The following is a 17,716-nucleotide window of genomic DNA, read 5'->3' on the forward strand; positions in this document are numbered from 1 at the left end:
TCGACTAAATAAGATGATGGAAAAATTTATCAATACTTCCCTTGCCGAAGTAGTCGAGTTTGGGTATTTATTTTCGCTCTCCTCAGACAGCCACATCATGGTTCCTTTGATCTTGAAAAGACTTTTCACAGATTCATCTTGTTGCAACTCGCATAACTCCTCTTGGTATTGCTCTGGTACTTCAGATAAATCCACCACAAAATGGCTGAGTCAACCAAGAAGGGAACTCACAGCAAAGCCATGAAAGCGATCATATATTGATTCATTAATTCTGAATCCTCATGCCCCACCTTGGGAAACACTGCTCCAGATATACGACTGGACCGCGATGTACAAGTACGAGGATCGATTCACGAGGACGTATGTGTGCTGTATGTGTTTAAACATGCACCGAGCGTTTCTTTGTGTTGTGTGTTTGAGCGGCGGGCGATTTGGCACCCATTGAATGAAGGTACAAGTGAGTGCATATAGTACTAGCGCCTCCGGCCTTATCCCTTGTATTGGTATTAGTCCATTTGCCATCCTTATGAGTTCAATTGCGACCTTGCTATTGGTCTATAACTTGATCTATGGTCTATAACCTTGCTATTGGTCTATATAAAACTATAGTACAAAGTTTTAAAGTGGATTTGCTATCCCACTGGGTTTCTGAGGTCTCTGGCAAATTAGGGCCACCATTACCGAAAAACCTATTTTCTTCAATATCTTTGCAACTATGAATGATAATGTCACAAACATGGTGTCTAGACCTATGTTTTCATGGTCAAGGATTACGATAAAGGCATATAAAAAGTTATTACATGTATTTATTTTGTCTGTATGTTAAGTAATTGCCGCCATTTCCCCAAAACCTATTTTCTTCAATATCTTTGCAACTATGCATGATAATGTCACAAACATGGTGTCTAGACCTATGTTTTCATGGTCAATGATTACGATAAAGACATTTAAAAAGTTTTCACATGTATATATTTTGCCTGTAAGTAAATTATTTGCAGCTGCTGTCTTGCGCAGGCGTGGGATCACAAGGTTCATAACTCCAGGTCGAGCATTACCCAGCTCTATGATGCCAGCCGGATTCTGCTGGAACTCATGAGCCATGACGTGGGTCTCTCGGCGTCCATTGGGAGTTGAAACCAGGAGGTCAAAATTGTCGAACCACCCAAAGATTGGCCCCACCCTCCGTTCCAAGCCCATGGCCTGATGTAGCACACTGCTCTTTTCATCCACAAATTTTGCAGCTGATTTGCGGAAACGTATGATCTCGTCATAGGACACTATGAAACCGTGATCATGTAGGAGCTTGATCAACTCTGAACTCCCATACCTGTGATGACGTTTCACTGCCAGCCCCAGCGTTGTCTGGGTTCTAGTGCCTGCGATGTGACTTTGTACAGCTTGGGTTAGACTGAGAGACTTTTTTGTCACCTTCCCACCCCCCCCCCCCCCGGAACCAATTCTGAAATTATCTTGAGCAGTGTGGTGCTGGTTTGTTTGAGTGTGTTGTTGTACGTGAATTCTCCGAGATCATAGTTTGCACTATTGTACTGTACAGCTCGTGCCTCACCTTTGACCTGCCTTACCACAACATCCACACTATCTTCGTCAACTGAATCGACCTCGACCAGCTTCAAGGATTTACCCACAAGATGCCTAAACCCTACAACCGAGGCACAACCCTCTATACGTATAACGACAATGTCATTAGTTAAATAGTTTGTGAGATTTTGGAACATCTGCCTGCGAGATAACAATCCACCTAAACTACAGTACATATCATGTAATTCAATAGCTGTCCATGTACGGAATTGTTGGTTAGCATACATGTCATTAATCACCGAATTCAGAGCATCATCATCGATTACATCAGAGTTCAATGACAAATTGGTATACTTAGGAATAACCATGAACGCATCATAACACTTCTTATGGCATTGCGCATCTGCGGCAGGTAAATCTGTAAGAACACCTTTGATACGGATTTCAACCTTTCTACCCCAATCATCATTTCTCTGCTCACATAAATCTAAAAGTACACCTTTGAAAGGTGTAAGGCCAGGGCGATCACTGGTCTCGCACTGGATTATACGCTCCCACCTGTCAGGGTGTTTGGGGTCTTTAGGAAGACAGTCATCACCACAGATCAAACAATGTTTTTTTAATTGAAATGTTGGAAGTTAAGACCTTCTTACTCTGCTAGTCTCTGGTTCGCTGTCTGTTGTTGAAAAGTCTTCTTTCCTTTTCTTGGCTATATACTTAGCCACATTCTGTTTAGATGTGTAAGTACAGTAACACGTCTTTTGACATTCCACAGATGAATTCTCTCCCTGTGAGTCCAAATGGCCTGTAACTTGACATGAACATCATCGTCACCCCTCTCTTTACTCCGCTGAATCATTGTCCTGATGCCTTGGACTCTGACTGTCTGATGGGGTCCCTTCTCACTGACCACGATCGCATTCTGGAGCAAGTGTTACAGCGTGCTAGAAAGAACAATGTTAAGTTTAACATAAATAAGTTTCAATTTCGTGTAGGTGAGGTGAACTATGTGGGAAATGTGGTGTCTGCTGGGGGCCTAAAGCCAGAGCCAGAAAAAGTGAGAGCAATTCCCGAAAACCCAAGCCTGAGAACAAGCAAGACTTGCAACGATTCTTAGGAAGAGTGAATTATTTGGCCCAATTTATTGCCAACCTATCTGGGCAGACTGCTCCACTAAGACTAATACTGAAGAAAGACATTGAGTAGCATTGATGCAAGGAGCAGGACGATGCATATCAAGATGTGAAACAAGCTTTGATCACTGCACCCACATTGAAGTTCTTCGATGTCCAGTCTGCCGTTGTGATACAAGCCGATGCTTCAAAAGTGGGCCTGGGTGCTTGCCTCATGCAAGAAGGTCACCCAGTAGCTTACGCTTCCAGGTTACTAACTGAAGCAGAACAGAATTACGCTCAAACTGAAAAGGAACGTTTGGCGATTGTGTTTACATGTGAAAAATTCAATCAGTACATGTATGGTAAAGCTGTGGTCATTGAATCAGACCATAAGCCACTTGAGGTGATCAGTAAGAAGAATCTCAGCAAAGCTTCACCCCGACTCCAGAGAATGCTTCTCAGACTGTTCAAGTACTCTGTTGACATTGTCTACAAACCAGGCCCTCAAATGCATATTTCTGATGCATTGTCACGTGCCTATATTCAGGTTGATTCCATTGACAAGGGCCTTGTGGTGGACATGGAAGTCATGGTACATAATTTCATCAAAACTCTTCCCATCACTAAAGGAAAGTTATTTGAAATGCAGCATTCCACATCAGAGGATGACTGTCTTGTGGAGCTTCAGAGACTTGCAAAATACGGTTGGCCCACCTCAAAACGACATGTACCCGAGGTAGTTGGCCATTACTGGACCATGAGGGATCAAATTCATGAGACTGAGGGACTATTGTTCCTGGGTGACAAACTCATCATTCCGGCCACAATGAGAATGGAAGTCCTTACTAAGCTCCATGAGATTCACCTTGGAATAGACAGGACCAAGGCACGGGCATGAGAAATAGTTTACTGGCCTGGAATCTCAAAGGACATTGAAGACACTGTGGCCCGTTGTCGTAAATGTGCTCGATATCGTAGGAGCCATCAAAAAGAGCCTCTCATGCCTCATGAAGTTCCAGAGCGTCCATGGAAAAAGTTGGGTGCAGATCTGTTTGAGTTTCGGGGCCAAAATTGCCTTTGTCTTGTGGATTATTTGAATCGTTGCCAGTCGGTCCAAGCTTGGAGCCTGGGTCTTCCCCCAACCAGGGGAGCGGATTGGGCTTTCACCACTTCACCAGCTTCTCCCACTTCGGCACATCCCACAATATCCGCGACTTCACCTGATGAAGCTTTTCGCACCACACGATTTGGGAGACATGTTAAACCCCCTAATAGACTGGATTTGTGAATTGTTGTCAGTGATATCTTGGTGCAGGATGTGTATGTGAGGCACAATAATCCCTTTGTGTCAGAAGGCAGTCTACCTAATGATGACACAAACTTCACAAATATTATTGCAGTCACCATCTGTTTAAAATACTGTTTATGCTGATCTGTTCAGAGTGATTTGGTTGTTATAATAATAAGATGAATGTAATTTTTTTTTTTTTAAAGGGAGGTGTCACATATCGTATTGATGTGGATACAAATTGTTTGGTTCCACTTTGAGAGTAGATATTTTCTCCCCAACTGCATAATGTGTGGACTTGTCCAGGAGAGCTTGGGTGGGGGCACAGGGTAGAAGGCGCCATGTTGGGCATGGATTAAAGTTGAAGAAACAACTGGAATCTTTCGGTCCAGTGATATTACAGACTCGGTGCGAGATGTACCAGAATCTACCGAAGTAATACGTGGGATCTACTAAAGCGTGAGATCTACAAGGTTCAACAAACTGCGCAGATTTAACAAGGATCCATAATAATAATAATAATAATAATAATAATAATAACTTCAAACGGTACTTGGTAGAGCACATATACCTCTGCCAGGATGAACAGTATGTTATGTTTTGTATCCCACTGATCTGGATCCAGATCTTCACCAAAATCTAATCAGTTCGTCCGTGCCCCCACACTCAACCTGTCCACCAAGTTTCATCCGAATCCTTCCACAACGTTTTGAGATATCCTGTTTTCAAACAGACAGACAAATAGACAGAGGTGAAAACAACCTCCGTCCACCTTCGGGCACGAGATCTACAGAGATCTTTTTAACAGTGTCAGTCATGGCTCGGATCTCCTATACAGTACAAGTTGTAAACAACAATATGGCTGCTGAATCGTGTGACCGATGACGTCATCAAACATTTTTTGAGATGGATCTTGAAACTGCATTGAGATCAAATTTTTGAACCCTGCATTGAGATGGATCTGTCTCAGCACCGTGAGCCCTATATGCAGATGGATCTCGGTGTCGGCACCATGAGCCCTACAGGCTGTATTGAGATGGATCTCAGTCTCCTCGTCATGAACCCCACATTGAGATGGATCACAGGCTTGGCACCATGAGACTTGCATTGCGGTGGATCTCAGTCGAGGCAGCATGAGCCCCGCATCGAGATGGATCACGGTCTTGGCACCATGAACCCGACATTGAGATGGATCTCAGTCTCGGCACCAGGAGCCCTACATTGAGATGAATCACAGGCTTGGCACCATGAGACTTGCATTGCGGTGGATCTCAGTCGAGGCAGCACGAGCCCTGCATCGAGATGGATCACGGTCTTGGCACCATTAATCCGACATTGAGATGGATCTCAGTCTCGGCACCAGGAGCCCTACATTGAGATGAATCACAGGCTTGGCACCATGAGACTTGCATTGTGGTGGATCTCAGTCGAGGCAGCACGAGCCCTGCATCGAGATGGATCACGGTCTTGGTACCATTAATCCGACATTGAGATGGATCTCAGTCTCGGCACCAGGAGCCCTACATTGAGATGGATCACAGGCTTGGCACCATGAGACTTGCATTGCGGTGGATCTCAGTCGAGGCAGCATGAGCCCTGCATCGAGATGGATCACGGTCTTGGCACCATGAACCCGACATTGAGATGGATCTCAGTCTCGGCACCAGGAGCCCTACATTGAGATGAATCACAGGCTTGGCACCATGAGACTTGCGTTGCGGTGGATCTCAGTCGATGCAGCATGAGCCCTGCATCGAGATGGATCACGGTCTTGGCACCATGAACCCTTCATTGAGATGAATATTGGCATCATGAACCCTACATTGCGGTGGATCTCAGTCTAGGCACCACGAGCCCTGCATCGACATCGATCACGGTCTCGGCACCATGAACCCGACATTGAGATGGATCTCAGTCTCAGCACGATGAACCCTGCATTGAGATGAATATTGGCATCATGAGCCCTGCATTGAGATGGTTCTCAGTTTTGGCACTGTGGAAGAATTCAGTTCTTCTCTGTCGGAGTCTGAGACCATTTATTAGCAACAAACAACTTCAACAAACAACTTCAACAAACAACAAACATGCGCATGGAGAAAGAAGAAGAAAAAAAAACCGACACAAGCAACATCAAACATGATCCTTTTTCAATACAAAGTGCACACAGTAATCCCCTTTATATTAGTTTGACAAAAAAACATAAAAATAGCAGAGTGTGAGACGTCTGTCAATTCCACGATGGGAAGAGCTGACGGGCACAAAGCAAAATAACTAAGAACTGCAACACATGGGCACTTCAGGAGGTACCGGAGCATAGACACACTCATGGCAACAGTTTGCAGATTCAATGCCAGGTCAGCCTTGAAGAAAGGATGATAAGTTTTGGAAGGAAAGGCAGAGAGTGGGTGGAGGGATACATGAGCTCAGTACTTTGAACATACATTCTCAAAACACCCAACCTGTTTTCATGCAGCCAGCAAGGTCTTTGCCATCAAAAGCCAATAGAATCATTAAATTATCCTTGGACAGAAAGGCGTCTGCTGCAGTGTCCTTCCGAATATATCTAATTTCCTCTGGACAATGAGATGGCAGCAAGGTGTTCTTCTCTTCAGCAGCTGGCCAGTTCCATTTAAACATTGGAGATACTGGTCTTGGTTTTATGTATTTCAGTGAGATAAAAGCACATAAGATTGAGTAAGATTCAATTCTACTTTACTTGCATATTCATCTATATCCCTATGGAGGTCAAAAGACTGTCGGGGAGGGGGAGAATTTACTGACAGTCATTTGACTCCAGTACAAAAGTAAGACGTTATTTTATAATGTGTTCAATTTTAAAAAAGTACCAGCAACAAGTGAATATAATTGAGAATACATGAACAAATTAATTTTTTTTTCTTGCACAGCACATTGAGCCCTACATTGCGATGGATTTCAGTGTTGGCACCATGAGCCCAGCATTGAGATGGATGTCAGAATCGGCACGATGAGCCCCACAAAGTGTATTAAGATGAATCTCGGTCTCGGCACCATGAATCCTGCATTGAGAAGGATCGCAGTCGTAGTACCATGAGCCCTGCAGGCTGTATTGAGATAGATCTCAATCTCCTCATCATGAACCCCACATTGAGATGGAGCTCAGTCTTGGCACCATGAGCCCTGCATTGAGGTGATTCTCAGTTTCGGTACCATGAGCCATGCATTGAGCTGGATCTCAGTCTCAGCACAATGAACCATGCATTGAGATGGATCTCCGTCTTGGCACCAGGAATCCTGCATTCAGATGGATCTCCGTCTCAGCACGATGAGCCCTGCATTTACATTGATCTCAGTCTCGGCACCATGAGCGCAACATTGAGATGGATCTCAGTCTTGGCCCATGAGCCTTGTATTGTGATGTATCTCAATCTTGGCACCATGAGCGTTGAATTGAGATGGATCTCAGTCGCGGCACCATGGGTCCTGCATTGAGATGGATCGCAGTCGTGGCACCATGAGCCCTGCAGGCTGTATTTCGGTGCATCTCTGTCTCCTCATCATGAACACCACATTGAGATGGATCACAGTCTCGGCACCATGAGCCCTGCATTGAGATGGATCTCGGCACCATGAGCCCTGCATTGAGATGGATCTCGGCACCATGAACCCTGCATTGAGATGGATCTCAGTCTCAGCACCATGAACCCTGCATTGATATGGATCACAGTCTCGGCACTATGAGCGTTGAAATGAGATGGATCTCAGTCTCGGCACCATGAGCCTTGCATTGACATGGATCTCAGTCTTGGCAGCATGAGTGCTCCATTGAAATGGTTCTCAGTCTCGCAACCATGAACCCTGCATTGAGATGGATCTCAGCGTCAGCACCGTGAGCCCTATATTGAGATGGATCCCGGTGTCGTTACCGTGACCCCTGTATTGAGATTGATCTCAGTATTGGGACGATGAGTCCTGCAGGCTGTATTGAGATGGATCTCAGTCTCGGCACCACGAGCCCAGTATTGCGATGGATCTCAGTCTTGGTACGATGAGCCCTGCATTAAGATGGATTGCAATCGCAATAGTACAGTATATTGAGACCAGAAATATAAGTGCATGAACATGAATAGGCTGTGACTGTATTTCACCTGTAAATAACACCAATGTGTTAAGTGATGCTCACTAATGGGTTATGCTCACCGAAGTCACCTTTTCAGTCATTTATTAAGAACATTCACCACTAAAGGTTAAAAGAAAGAAAAAATTGTATACAGTGTCGTAGCTTGTGGAGCAGCGAGAACGCAGAACAGATCTGGACATAACAGAAGGAAAAGGACAGTAAAAATAGAGGAAGGACACAGACAACAGGGTTGAGGAACAAAATAGAGGGAGACTTGTTGAAATAAGGGATGTGGGGAAGAATAATGGCAAGGGGGGGACACAGGGGGTGAACATGATGGATAAAGCTGAAATCCACATGTGAATCATATAAAACTCCACATTTGTTTTGTCTGAATACAGAATGTCATTGTTTCTGTTATTTTGTTTGTTGACCAAGGTCCCTCCTTCATTGCACAACCAAATGAGACAATCCTGGTAATGAACTTTATTTGCTGATTAAATCCGATGTGGCAATGTCTTCAGCTTTTATCTTGGACCATCGGTGTTGCCACTGCTTGAAAGGAGGATGCTCTCGACTACTTAGCACGTCTTCTGAGAAAAGCTGGTGTGAAGGAACTGATAATGATGAAAATGTCTTGAGGAGAAGAAGAAGGTGATGGAATTGATCGAATAAAGAAATCACATGAATTAATGAATTAATTTCAGATATCTGCTGCTAAGGTTTGTCCCCACTATCTTCAACAGTCAACCTCGTGCTCTGGAGGATGTGGTCATCCACCACGTACTTGGGATTGTGTTCAGATCATTCAGACCATCGTCTCTTGGTGCATCTCAGTGGCTTCCTGGTTTTTCCAAGTAATTATAACTTAACTATTCGAGTGGGTCCTCCTGTTTCACGTTTCCATCTGAGCATGAAGTTCATGATGCTATGATCCCAGGGTCAAATCACATATATATTGTGCAATTATAATCAGTGGAAAAGTACACTGATTTCTCCTACTACGCTTGTCCTACACATGGTGTATGTATGCACAAACACCTCCACGGAACTTCGGCACGGGGACGAGTGTACATGTAATGTTTCAAACAATTGCATTATGAATGTTGTTATGCACTTATTATAATTACAAACTTTTGTCGGGAAGTGGGCCAATGTACACAAAGACGATTTCCACCTTGGCCATCACACGAGTCGATGGAGCAAGACCATGGAACCAAAATGTTTTGGTGATTTGGAGCCAGGTTGTCTGTGATGTAGCATCACTAAGAACCACACTGGCACCGTGGGTATGGAGAGCGAGATGTTATCACAAGAAGTTTGAACTTCATCTTGTGGGAATAAAAACCCATGGGGAGCGATGTGCTCCCGTTCGACTCATCCTCGTTACCGTTCACGGTAATCTTGCCCAGGGAGCCCATGTCAGACTGACTTTGCTTGATTGGACGTGTCTCTGGGGACAACGTTGCTTTGGGACTTTTTCTGATATTGATCTTTCATCTTCAATTGCAGCTTCATGAGACAAGTGCTCGGATGGGATCTCCGTTTCCAGTAATCATTTATTTAAGTATATGACTACATTATGGCATGAAACTTGCTCTTCCATGAGCCTCGATCTTGGATAGAAAAATAAAATAAGTAACAAAAATTCCTCCATGTACCAGTCAAACACATTCATATTGTGTCGTGATGTCAGAAAGAATTTTTTACACACAGGTATTGATTGAGGTTCATGGAAGAGCAGATCGACAGTGGAAAATGGATCAACAGAAAAATGGACAAAAGGGGGAAACATTTGCAATGAGAACAAACGGATTCACTAAAGCACAAAGAGAGGGCCTTTCTAGAGAACAGTCTCAGCAGGTGGAGTCAAGCTCAAGAGTAAAAATTGGAGAGACCTTGAGGTGGTGGTGGTGGTGGTGGTGGTGGTGGGCAGAAGTAGTCTGAATCTGTCCAAGTTCTTCTGAATTATCATTTACAATTTAATTTTAAGTTCACTTAAGAGACACAGAAAAATTATTTTTGAATTGCTTTGCTTTTCTCATTGCCTTACATTTACTACATTAGAAAACATTGCAGTATTCTGACCCATCCCGCACTATAGGCTCAACATTATTTCTCTCATATGCTGCCATTCTTCCCACTCCCTTACCCTCTTTTTTATCGCTTCCCACTCCCAAACCATCCTTTTTATCTCTTCCCACTCCCTAACCCTCCATTTTATCTCTTCCCACTACCTAACCCTTCTGCTTATCTCTTCCCACTCCCTAACCATACTTTTTATCTCTTCCCACTCCCTAACCCTCCATTTTATCTCTTCCCACTCCCTAACCCTCCTGTTTATCACTTCCCACTCCCTAACCCTTCTGCTTATCTCTTCCCGCACCCTAATATAACCCTTCTGTTTATCTCGTCCCACTCCCTAACCCTCCATTTTATCTTTTCCCACTCCCTAACCATTCTTTTTATCTCTTCCCACTCCCTAACCCTCCTGTATATCTCTTCCAACTCCCTTACACTTTTTAAAAAAAAAATCTCTTCCTACTCACTAACCATCCTTTTTTTATCTCTTCCCACTCCCTAACCCTCCATTTTATCTCTTCCCGCTCCCCCACCCTCCATTTTATCTCTTCCCACTCCCTCACCCTCCTGTTGATATCTTCCTGCTCTCTAACCCTCCATTTTATCTTTTCCCACTCCCTCACCCTCCTGTTGATCTCTTCCCACTCCCTAACCCTCCATTTTATCTCTTTCTGCTCCCTAACCCTCCTGTTGATCTCTTCCCACTCCCGAACCCTCCATTTTATTTCTTCCCACTCCTTAACCCTCCATTTTATTTCTTCCCACTCCCTAACCCTCCATTTTATCTCTTCCCGCTCCCTAACCCTCTTTTTTTTTTAAATCACTTCCCACTCCCTAACCCATTTTTTAAAATCTCTTCCCGCTCCCTAACCTTACTTTTTATCTCTTCCCGCTCCCTAACCCTCCTTTTTATCTCTTCCCGCTCCCTAACCCTCCTTTTTATCTCTTCCCGCTCCCAAACCCTCCTTTTTATCTCTTCCCACTCCCTAATCCTTCCTTTTCTCAATTTACATCCTCTTTCTCCACCATGCAAAGGTAATACTTGGATGGTCCCGAATCAAAATGGCACTGGAGGTTGGAGCGACTTGTGTGTGAGTAATCCATATGCTAAATATAGTGAATACCCTTTCTTTGTAATGTACTGATAATTAATTAATCAAAGAGATTGAGAGTAACACCTGAAGGCTCCAGCAAGGGGTTGCTCTCTCCATCATGATTACGTTGATTGATATGAAAATTTAATCCTGAAAATGATGGACAAGCAAAACAATCTTCATGTTTCCTGTTTGTTGCTCATTTATTTTGCTGTATTTGGTCTTTTTCTTCTTTCATATGCAGCACAAGGGCTGAGGGCATGGCTGTGCCACTGATGCATTGCCCCCTGAAGCTAAGTGCAGGAATTTGTAATTTGTTCAGGGTGTCGGCAATAGCTTGCCTACTCTTCACGAAGGACACCGTGGGATTTTTAATGTCCACCAACTCATGCTGGAAGACGGGACGCCCAGTTTAACGTCCATCCGAGGGACGGCACACACATTGATGAATCACCCTGCCTGTGAAACACCGGGATGACAGTTCATAGCTGGGTCGGGATCCAAACCCAGGCTAGACAGCTTAGAGACGAGTGTGTGTACCTCTAAGTTATCCTAAAAGTCGCTGTATCTGGTGACGAGTCCATGTGTTTGGTTCACGCCCATGAGTATATCTTTGTGTATACATCCTTGCCTGTACAAGTTTCCATAGAACTCCGCTGTATGGATGTTCCATTAGCAGTTGTCAGTTGTTGTTGGAGGAAGAGGAGCTGTCCGCGGTGTGTCCATGGCAATTTCGACGTGTACTTCATGGTCCGTGTGAGTTGCAGCCACAGATTGAGTTTGTCAACATCGCGAGTTACTCCTCAATGGCACAAAGAAGTGACTGAAGTACGACGAGCGGAACTCATGCAGGGTAGAGCTTTGTAAATGCGGGACATTTTGAGAATGTCAGTGGATTAAAGTTGTTATCAAAACGTTCGAGGGTACAACATTCGCAACGAGTCGACAGCAGTTGGCATGACTCTTGTCGATAAGCAGGTTGTGATGAAGTGGCTTCTTCGATTATATTGAGAAGTTGGGGCTCGAGAGTAGGATGAAGATGAACAAATTGAACAGAGGGGATAGGGAGCACATAAAATGGTCAGAACAGAAAATGACATAACAGCAGCAATTTCATAACGAGCAAGATGATGATAAGGTCAAAAAAATTAAAGCGAGGACAGATAATTGGCCACTTCATGTTCCCATCTAAACACTCGCGATTCGAAAATGTGAAATTGCATACTTTGCTGATTCGTTCACTTCTCTTAATGACCTTGTGCTAGCCATATTATATGCATAGGAACTCTGGATGCTACTCAGAGTGTGAGAGCATCCATCCATCCATCCAATGGACCATACTCTGTACAGTGCGTTGGTCCTGCCTAAGCAGTCTCTTTAGCTATTGTACACAATCCTGGACGTGTCGCCACTCCGACGTGGGAAACCAGCAAGCTGGAACTCATTTTGCTGACCTTGGAAGGATGACAAGCAGACCCCAGCTGGTATTAATTAAACAGCCGAGTGAGATTTGAACTCATTTGAACTCAGGATCCTAGGATCCCAAGCCCACCACCCTAACCATGAAGCCAACACCAGGCATGTGAGAGAGCAGAAGTGAGACAAGGACAGAAATTCAAATGTTTGTGTCAAAGAGAGAAAGAGAGAAAGAGAGAAAGAGAGAAAGAGAGAAAGAGAGAGAGAGAGAAAGAGAGAAAGAGAGAAAGAGAGAAAGAGAGAAAGAGAGAAAGAGAGAAAGAGAGAAAGAGAGAAAGAGAGAAAGAGAGAAAGAGAGAAAGAGAGAAAGAGAGAAAGAGAGAAAGAGAGAGAGAGAGAGAGAAAGAGAGAAAGAGAGAGAGAGAGAGAGAGAGAGAGAGAGAGAGAGAGAGAGAGAGAGAGAGAGAGAGAGAGAGAGAGAGAGAGAGAGAGAGAGAGAGAGAGAGATAGAGAGATAGAGAGAGAGAGAGAGAGAGAGAGAGAGAGAGAGAGAGAGAGAGAGAGAGAGAGAGAGAGAGAGAGAGAGAGAGAGAGAGAGAGAGAGAGTGTGTGTGTGATGTTAATGGTCCAGGTTTCAACTCCTTTTGCCTCAAATCGTTCTTACACAAAGGTGGAGCTCATGGAGGGAATCAAGCGATTTGTGGGGTCGAGGAGGTTTCGACTGATGCGTAAGGAAACGGACAGACATTTGATGGACGCACAGACATGACCCGTAATAACAGGTGTGTATGTGGCAGGAGGTTAGCAGTCATGGAAAGGTCATCGGTGGAAATGGAAGACCATGTGAGATGGCGCTTTTCAATGTAAAGATTTAAAAGTTAGAATGTCTTAACATTTCCAACACAACATGTCCGATCTGATTTACATTTCTAGGCAGCTGTCTATCTTCATCCAACTCCTCTAAAGCCCTGACTACTCAATATGTTTCATATGACATGTCACTGTCTTCGTCGTCTGTCGTCTGTCATCTGCTGATCGACCCCATTCCTTCTGTCTTTATGTTTTGACAGTAGCATTTATAACCTGGATTATACAGGAATATGTGAATGGCAGACACGATTCTTTCTTTTCAATTCTCCTTGTACAACTTGCCTGTAGACTTAGAGGTGCTGATGAGGATAATAATGATGATGAGAATGAGAAACTTTAGACCTCTGAAGGGTGACCTAGAGTCAAATAAGTTACAGGTACTTCTGTGCTTGAGGATTTAGGGCCAGGAGGACTTGGTGATGCTGCTGCAGGCTTCAGTGAGGTGAGGAGAGGGTATCGAGTTGAAGGAGATGGTGGTGATGTTGAGTACAGGGGAACTGAAGTGGAAGATGTGGAGCCTAGTGGAGCCAGTGAGTCCAGGGCCAAGCTTTCCCTGCGCAGGTCCTCCCACCAGCTGCCTGCAGGCAGTAAGCGCCTCATTCATGTACAGTAAGGCATCAATTTAATCTCCATTCCACATTTCTAAGCACATACACGTAATAAAACCTGACATTGGTTTTACGTCCAGGTACTGAGTGCAATCATGTTTATGCAAAGCAATAGCTCAAACTTTTTTACTTCCAACTACATGCAAGTGCCTTTAACCTCGATCCTCTGGAAGCAGTGGAATCCAAGGACCTCATCCAAATTGGTATCTCCCATACGAGGTTCAGAGCCTTCTCATCTCTGGAAATAAGTTGGTCGTCTGGCAGTATTCCATCACCTTATATCTGGTATTGATACTCCTACATCTCCATCTGCCATCCCATGCACACCTGCCCCACCAGGTGACATGCTAATCATGTAGTCCATTATCTTTTACTCTCCCAAAGTCTAATCTTTCTACGCACCTGCGCTCCTTCATTCCCCATTATTCTTTTCTTGTCTTGCTTTTCGCTTTTCTCTCCAATCTTTCATGACTGCAGCCTACCAGTTAGCTCATTCTGTCCCCTGTGACTGTCAAAAATCCCTTACTCTATCTCACTGATTCTGCTCTCTTCTCTACTTGGAGCTCTACTTTTGCTCATTGATATTGTTTCTATGTTTGTGCCTTGTCTGCTTGTACACATTTACCTTGTTGTCATTATAGCAACACCTATTGTTTGTTCTCCAGTAATTCCATGAGCATTGACCTGTTAAATATATACATATATATTTTTTTTAATTAAGAGAAAATTAAAACCTTTTAATGGTCTGATTTCATGTAAATAACATCCCAGAGGAAGAACATATTTTTTTCCTCGCCCAGGCCGCATCTCGACATCCTCACCGTGTATATCGAAGTCCATGATTGAGGGGGTGAGGGAGTCCAGATCATGGTGGGGAGGCAGCTCCACCCCCAGAGCAAAGTCGAGCAGACTGGGACCTGGGGGTTCGGGTAAAGGCTCATACCCTCCAAGGAAAGCCGGAGAGGCGACTGATGGGATTGGTTGAGGGGGTGGCGGGTGGGGTGCAGATGGGTGTTGGGGATGATAGGCAAAGGATCCAAAAGGAAACAGCTGGTAAGGTTGGGGAAAGATTGGAGGCTGAGGTTGAGGACTGGGACTGTGGTGTGATGCTGTGATTATTGGTGGAGCAAGGGAGGTAAGAGGTCCTGTTGGTGGGAGGGAAGGTGTTGAGACACAAGATTTTGTGGCTGTGTCCACAATGAGTTCATCAAGGGATTCTGGGGAAGAAAAAGAAAGGTGAGAAGTTAGTGATGATTTGTTTATTAACAATATTTCTAATGGTGTTTTTATTATTTTACTAGCGGGGTATGCTTACACATTGTGTTACAGGCACTTGCTTTATGTTACAAGCATACGAATGAATTGTGCTTCCCCGTTGTGTCGGGTCGCTCACATGCATTTGATTTTTCATTTTTTTTTTCATTATTTATATTTTCATATACAGATGCCTCCAGGCTCTCTTTAGGCTCCTTTTGGATTCACTCATGCTGTATGTCAATAAGTACTATAGACTAGTTTTTCTGAGTCCTCCTAGTACAGCTTTTCAGCAGATGACTCAAAGAAAGGTGAATGGTGGAGCCAGCAGGTGTTTCAGCATCGCCTTGTTGTGCTCACCTGGGCGAGCCATGCTGCGGCGAACAGCTGCTGGGTCCTTCCTCTTCCACTTGAGGATCTCTTCTTCAACTTTGTCACAACGTGAAGGGTTCAAGGCCCAGAGGCAGCCTTTGCGGGTCCCTGTTGCGCCAGCCATCTTGTTCTCAACCTTTTCAAAGCACTTATTAAGAGACAGATTGTGGCGAACAGAATTCTTCCAACCATCTGGAGCCGTCTGATGAAGAATAAGGAGAGAGAGACACAAGGTCGTCGATAAGAGAATGCTCTCTGCATTGTCACATGGTTCATTTTATCCTCACTATACAGAGAAATATGCTGTGATTTTCCTTCCCCATATCATTTATTGATCTTTTCCAGTGTAATAATTACATTGGGAAAACTTATAAGTAAATCTTTTAACCCGCTTCACACTCCCCATACCCGACCGTATTTACTCTCTACCTATCTCATATTTATCTTTCGTGACTTCATCAATCTGGACAATATTATTCAGGGCATGCGAGTTCATTATTTAAAAAAAAACAATACATTCCCAGAACTGCTCCTCAAGTTGTTATTTTTTTGAATACCAAAGACATGGAAGTATCACCACTCCATGTTCATATAACTCGGGAAGGTTTGGTCTGAAATATCTAATTTCCCCTCTAACCTGCGGAAAGAGAAACTGGAAAACAATTTGCAATCAAAAATATGAAACCAACATAAACAGAGAAATGCCGAATATAATCTACACCATATAAGTGAAATATATTGTGACGGAAATGGCCCTTATTGGACTACTAAATATAGGATTAGCTCAGATCCCCCATTAAATGCATGTATAGATAGGTTGTTTGGTAAAATGGACGTTATATTTGTGTCGGGAGGTGTAAGAGGCTGTATTGTTGTTGTGCGGTGGTGGTGGAACGAGAGGTCCCTCTTCTTCTTCCCCATCCCGGACAAGGCCTCGCCCAGTCGGCTGAGGGGGTGTGGCCAAAAAGAGGAAGTTTGTCGGGAGTCGCTGAGAGAAGGCATCCTCGTGTGTCGTAGGAGCGAATGAGAGAGAGCAAGCAAAGACCTCGTGAACAACTTCAGTTTGGCAGTTTTGCAAAACTGCAGTCGGTTGAGAGGGTGCTCGTGTGTCGAAGCGAGTGAACGAAGGCTTCAGAGAAAAGGGTATTGTGTGTGGAAAACAGTCGGGTTTTCGAGGCATGCTCAGAGTGGCTTTGAAGCGAGAGAAACGAAGGCTTCGTGAAAAGGTTGAGTTTTGAGAAACGGCAGTCGGCTTTGAGAGGCTGCCTGCATGTCGAGTCTGCCCTTTTGGACAGTGGGAAAGGCGGCCTGCACGTCGAGTCGACGATCGACTCGTATGGGGAGGTGATCGACAGGTTCGGCCTGCGTCTGGCTGTGGAGCCTCCGTCCTTACTCACCTCACGGCTCGACACGTTTGTCGATCCGCCTGCGGAGCTCGGCACCTCGATTTGGGCCTTGTCTGGTGAACGGGCCAGGCCTGGATTTGTATGCTGGACCGTGAGAGAGATCAGCTGAGGCCCATCGTCGACCTTACATGGGGTCAGAGCGCGCGGAGACCGCGTGCGGTGCGAAGGGGGCAAAAGGAGGACGAGCTCCATTTCGCCACGCGGCGCATTCGAGCTGGAGCTCAAATCCATGGACATCCGCCTGTTGTGAGTGACATTCGTGCTTTTGACACTGTCCTCTCGTCCATGAGACATCACCAAGTACTCTGTCTTGTCTTGCATGCATGCTGTTTGTCTGTCTGTCTTTGTCTGCACGTTGTTTAAGGCGTATCTCGGTTGCGACCCCATCAAAACCTGTAGTCCGTGGTTCCCTAGTTAAGAACGGGTTGAGGATTGTTAATAAAAATATTGTCGTGAATTTTGCTTCTGTTGTGATCCCCGATGTTCCCCAATAAATCTGGTTAATTCGTATGAAGTTGCCTCTATGGATTAATTCGTGTTAATTAATTCGAGGAACGATCTGTTCGATTGGCA

At 44.5% G+C, this 17,716-nt stretch overlaps 1 protein-coding gene across 4 annotated transcripts in view; it reads right to left on the reverse strand.

The window, feature by feature from the left end:
* Positions 1–8,126: 8,126 nt before the first annotated feature.
* LOC147018223 (forkhead box protein N4-like) overlaps positions 8,127–17,716 on the reverse strand; it is a 66,116-nt gene continuing 56,526 nt past the window's right edge. For 3 of the 4 annotated variants that reach the window (XM_085897715.1, XM_085897714.1, XM_085897713.1), the window contains 3 exons: positions 15,726–15,939; positions 14,933–15,328; positions 8,127–14,081 (listed from right to left, as the gene is read on the reverse strand). In XM_085897715.1, coding sequence (XP_085753841.1) covers positions 13,840–14,081; positions 14,933–15,328; positions 15,726–15,939 — 852 coding nt within the window. In that variant the 3' untranslated portion in view covers positions 8,127–13,839. The remainder of the gene's footprint in view (positions 14,082–14,932; positions 15,329–15,725; positions 15,940–17,716) is intronic. The other variant, XM_085897716.1, reaches the window with a different exon arrangement.

This window comes from Eptatretus burgeri, chromosome 10 (genome assembly GCF_056783735.1).
Source record: "Eptatretus burgeri isolate ZD-2024b chromosome 10, Ebu_testis_v1, whole genome shotgun sequence".
NCBI lineage: Eukaryota > Metazoa > Chordata > Myxini > Myxiniformes > Myxinidae > Eptatretus > Eptatretus burgeri.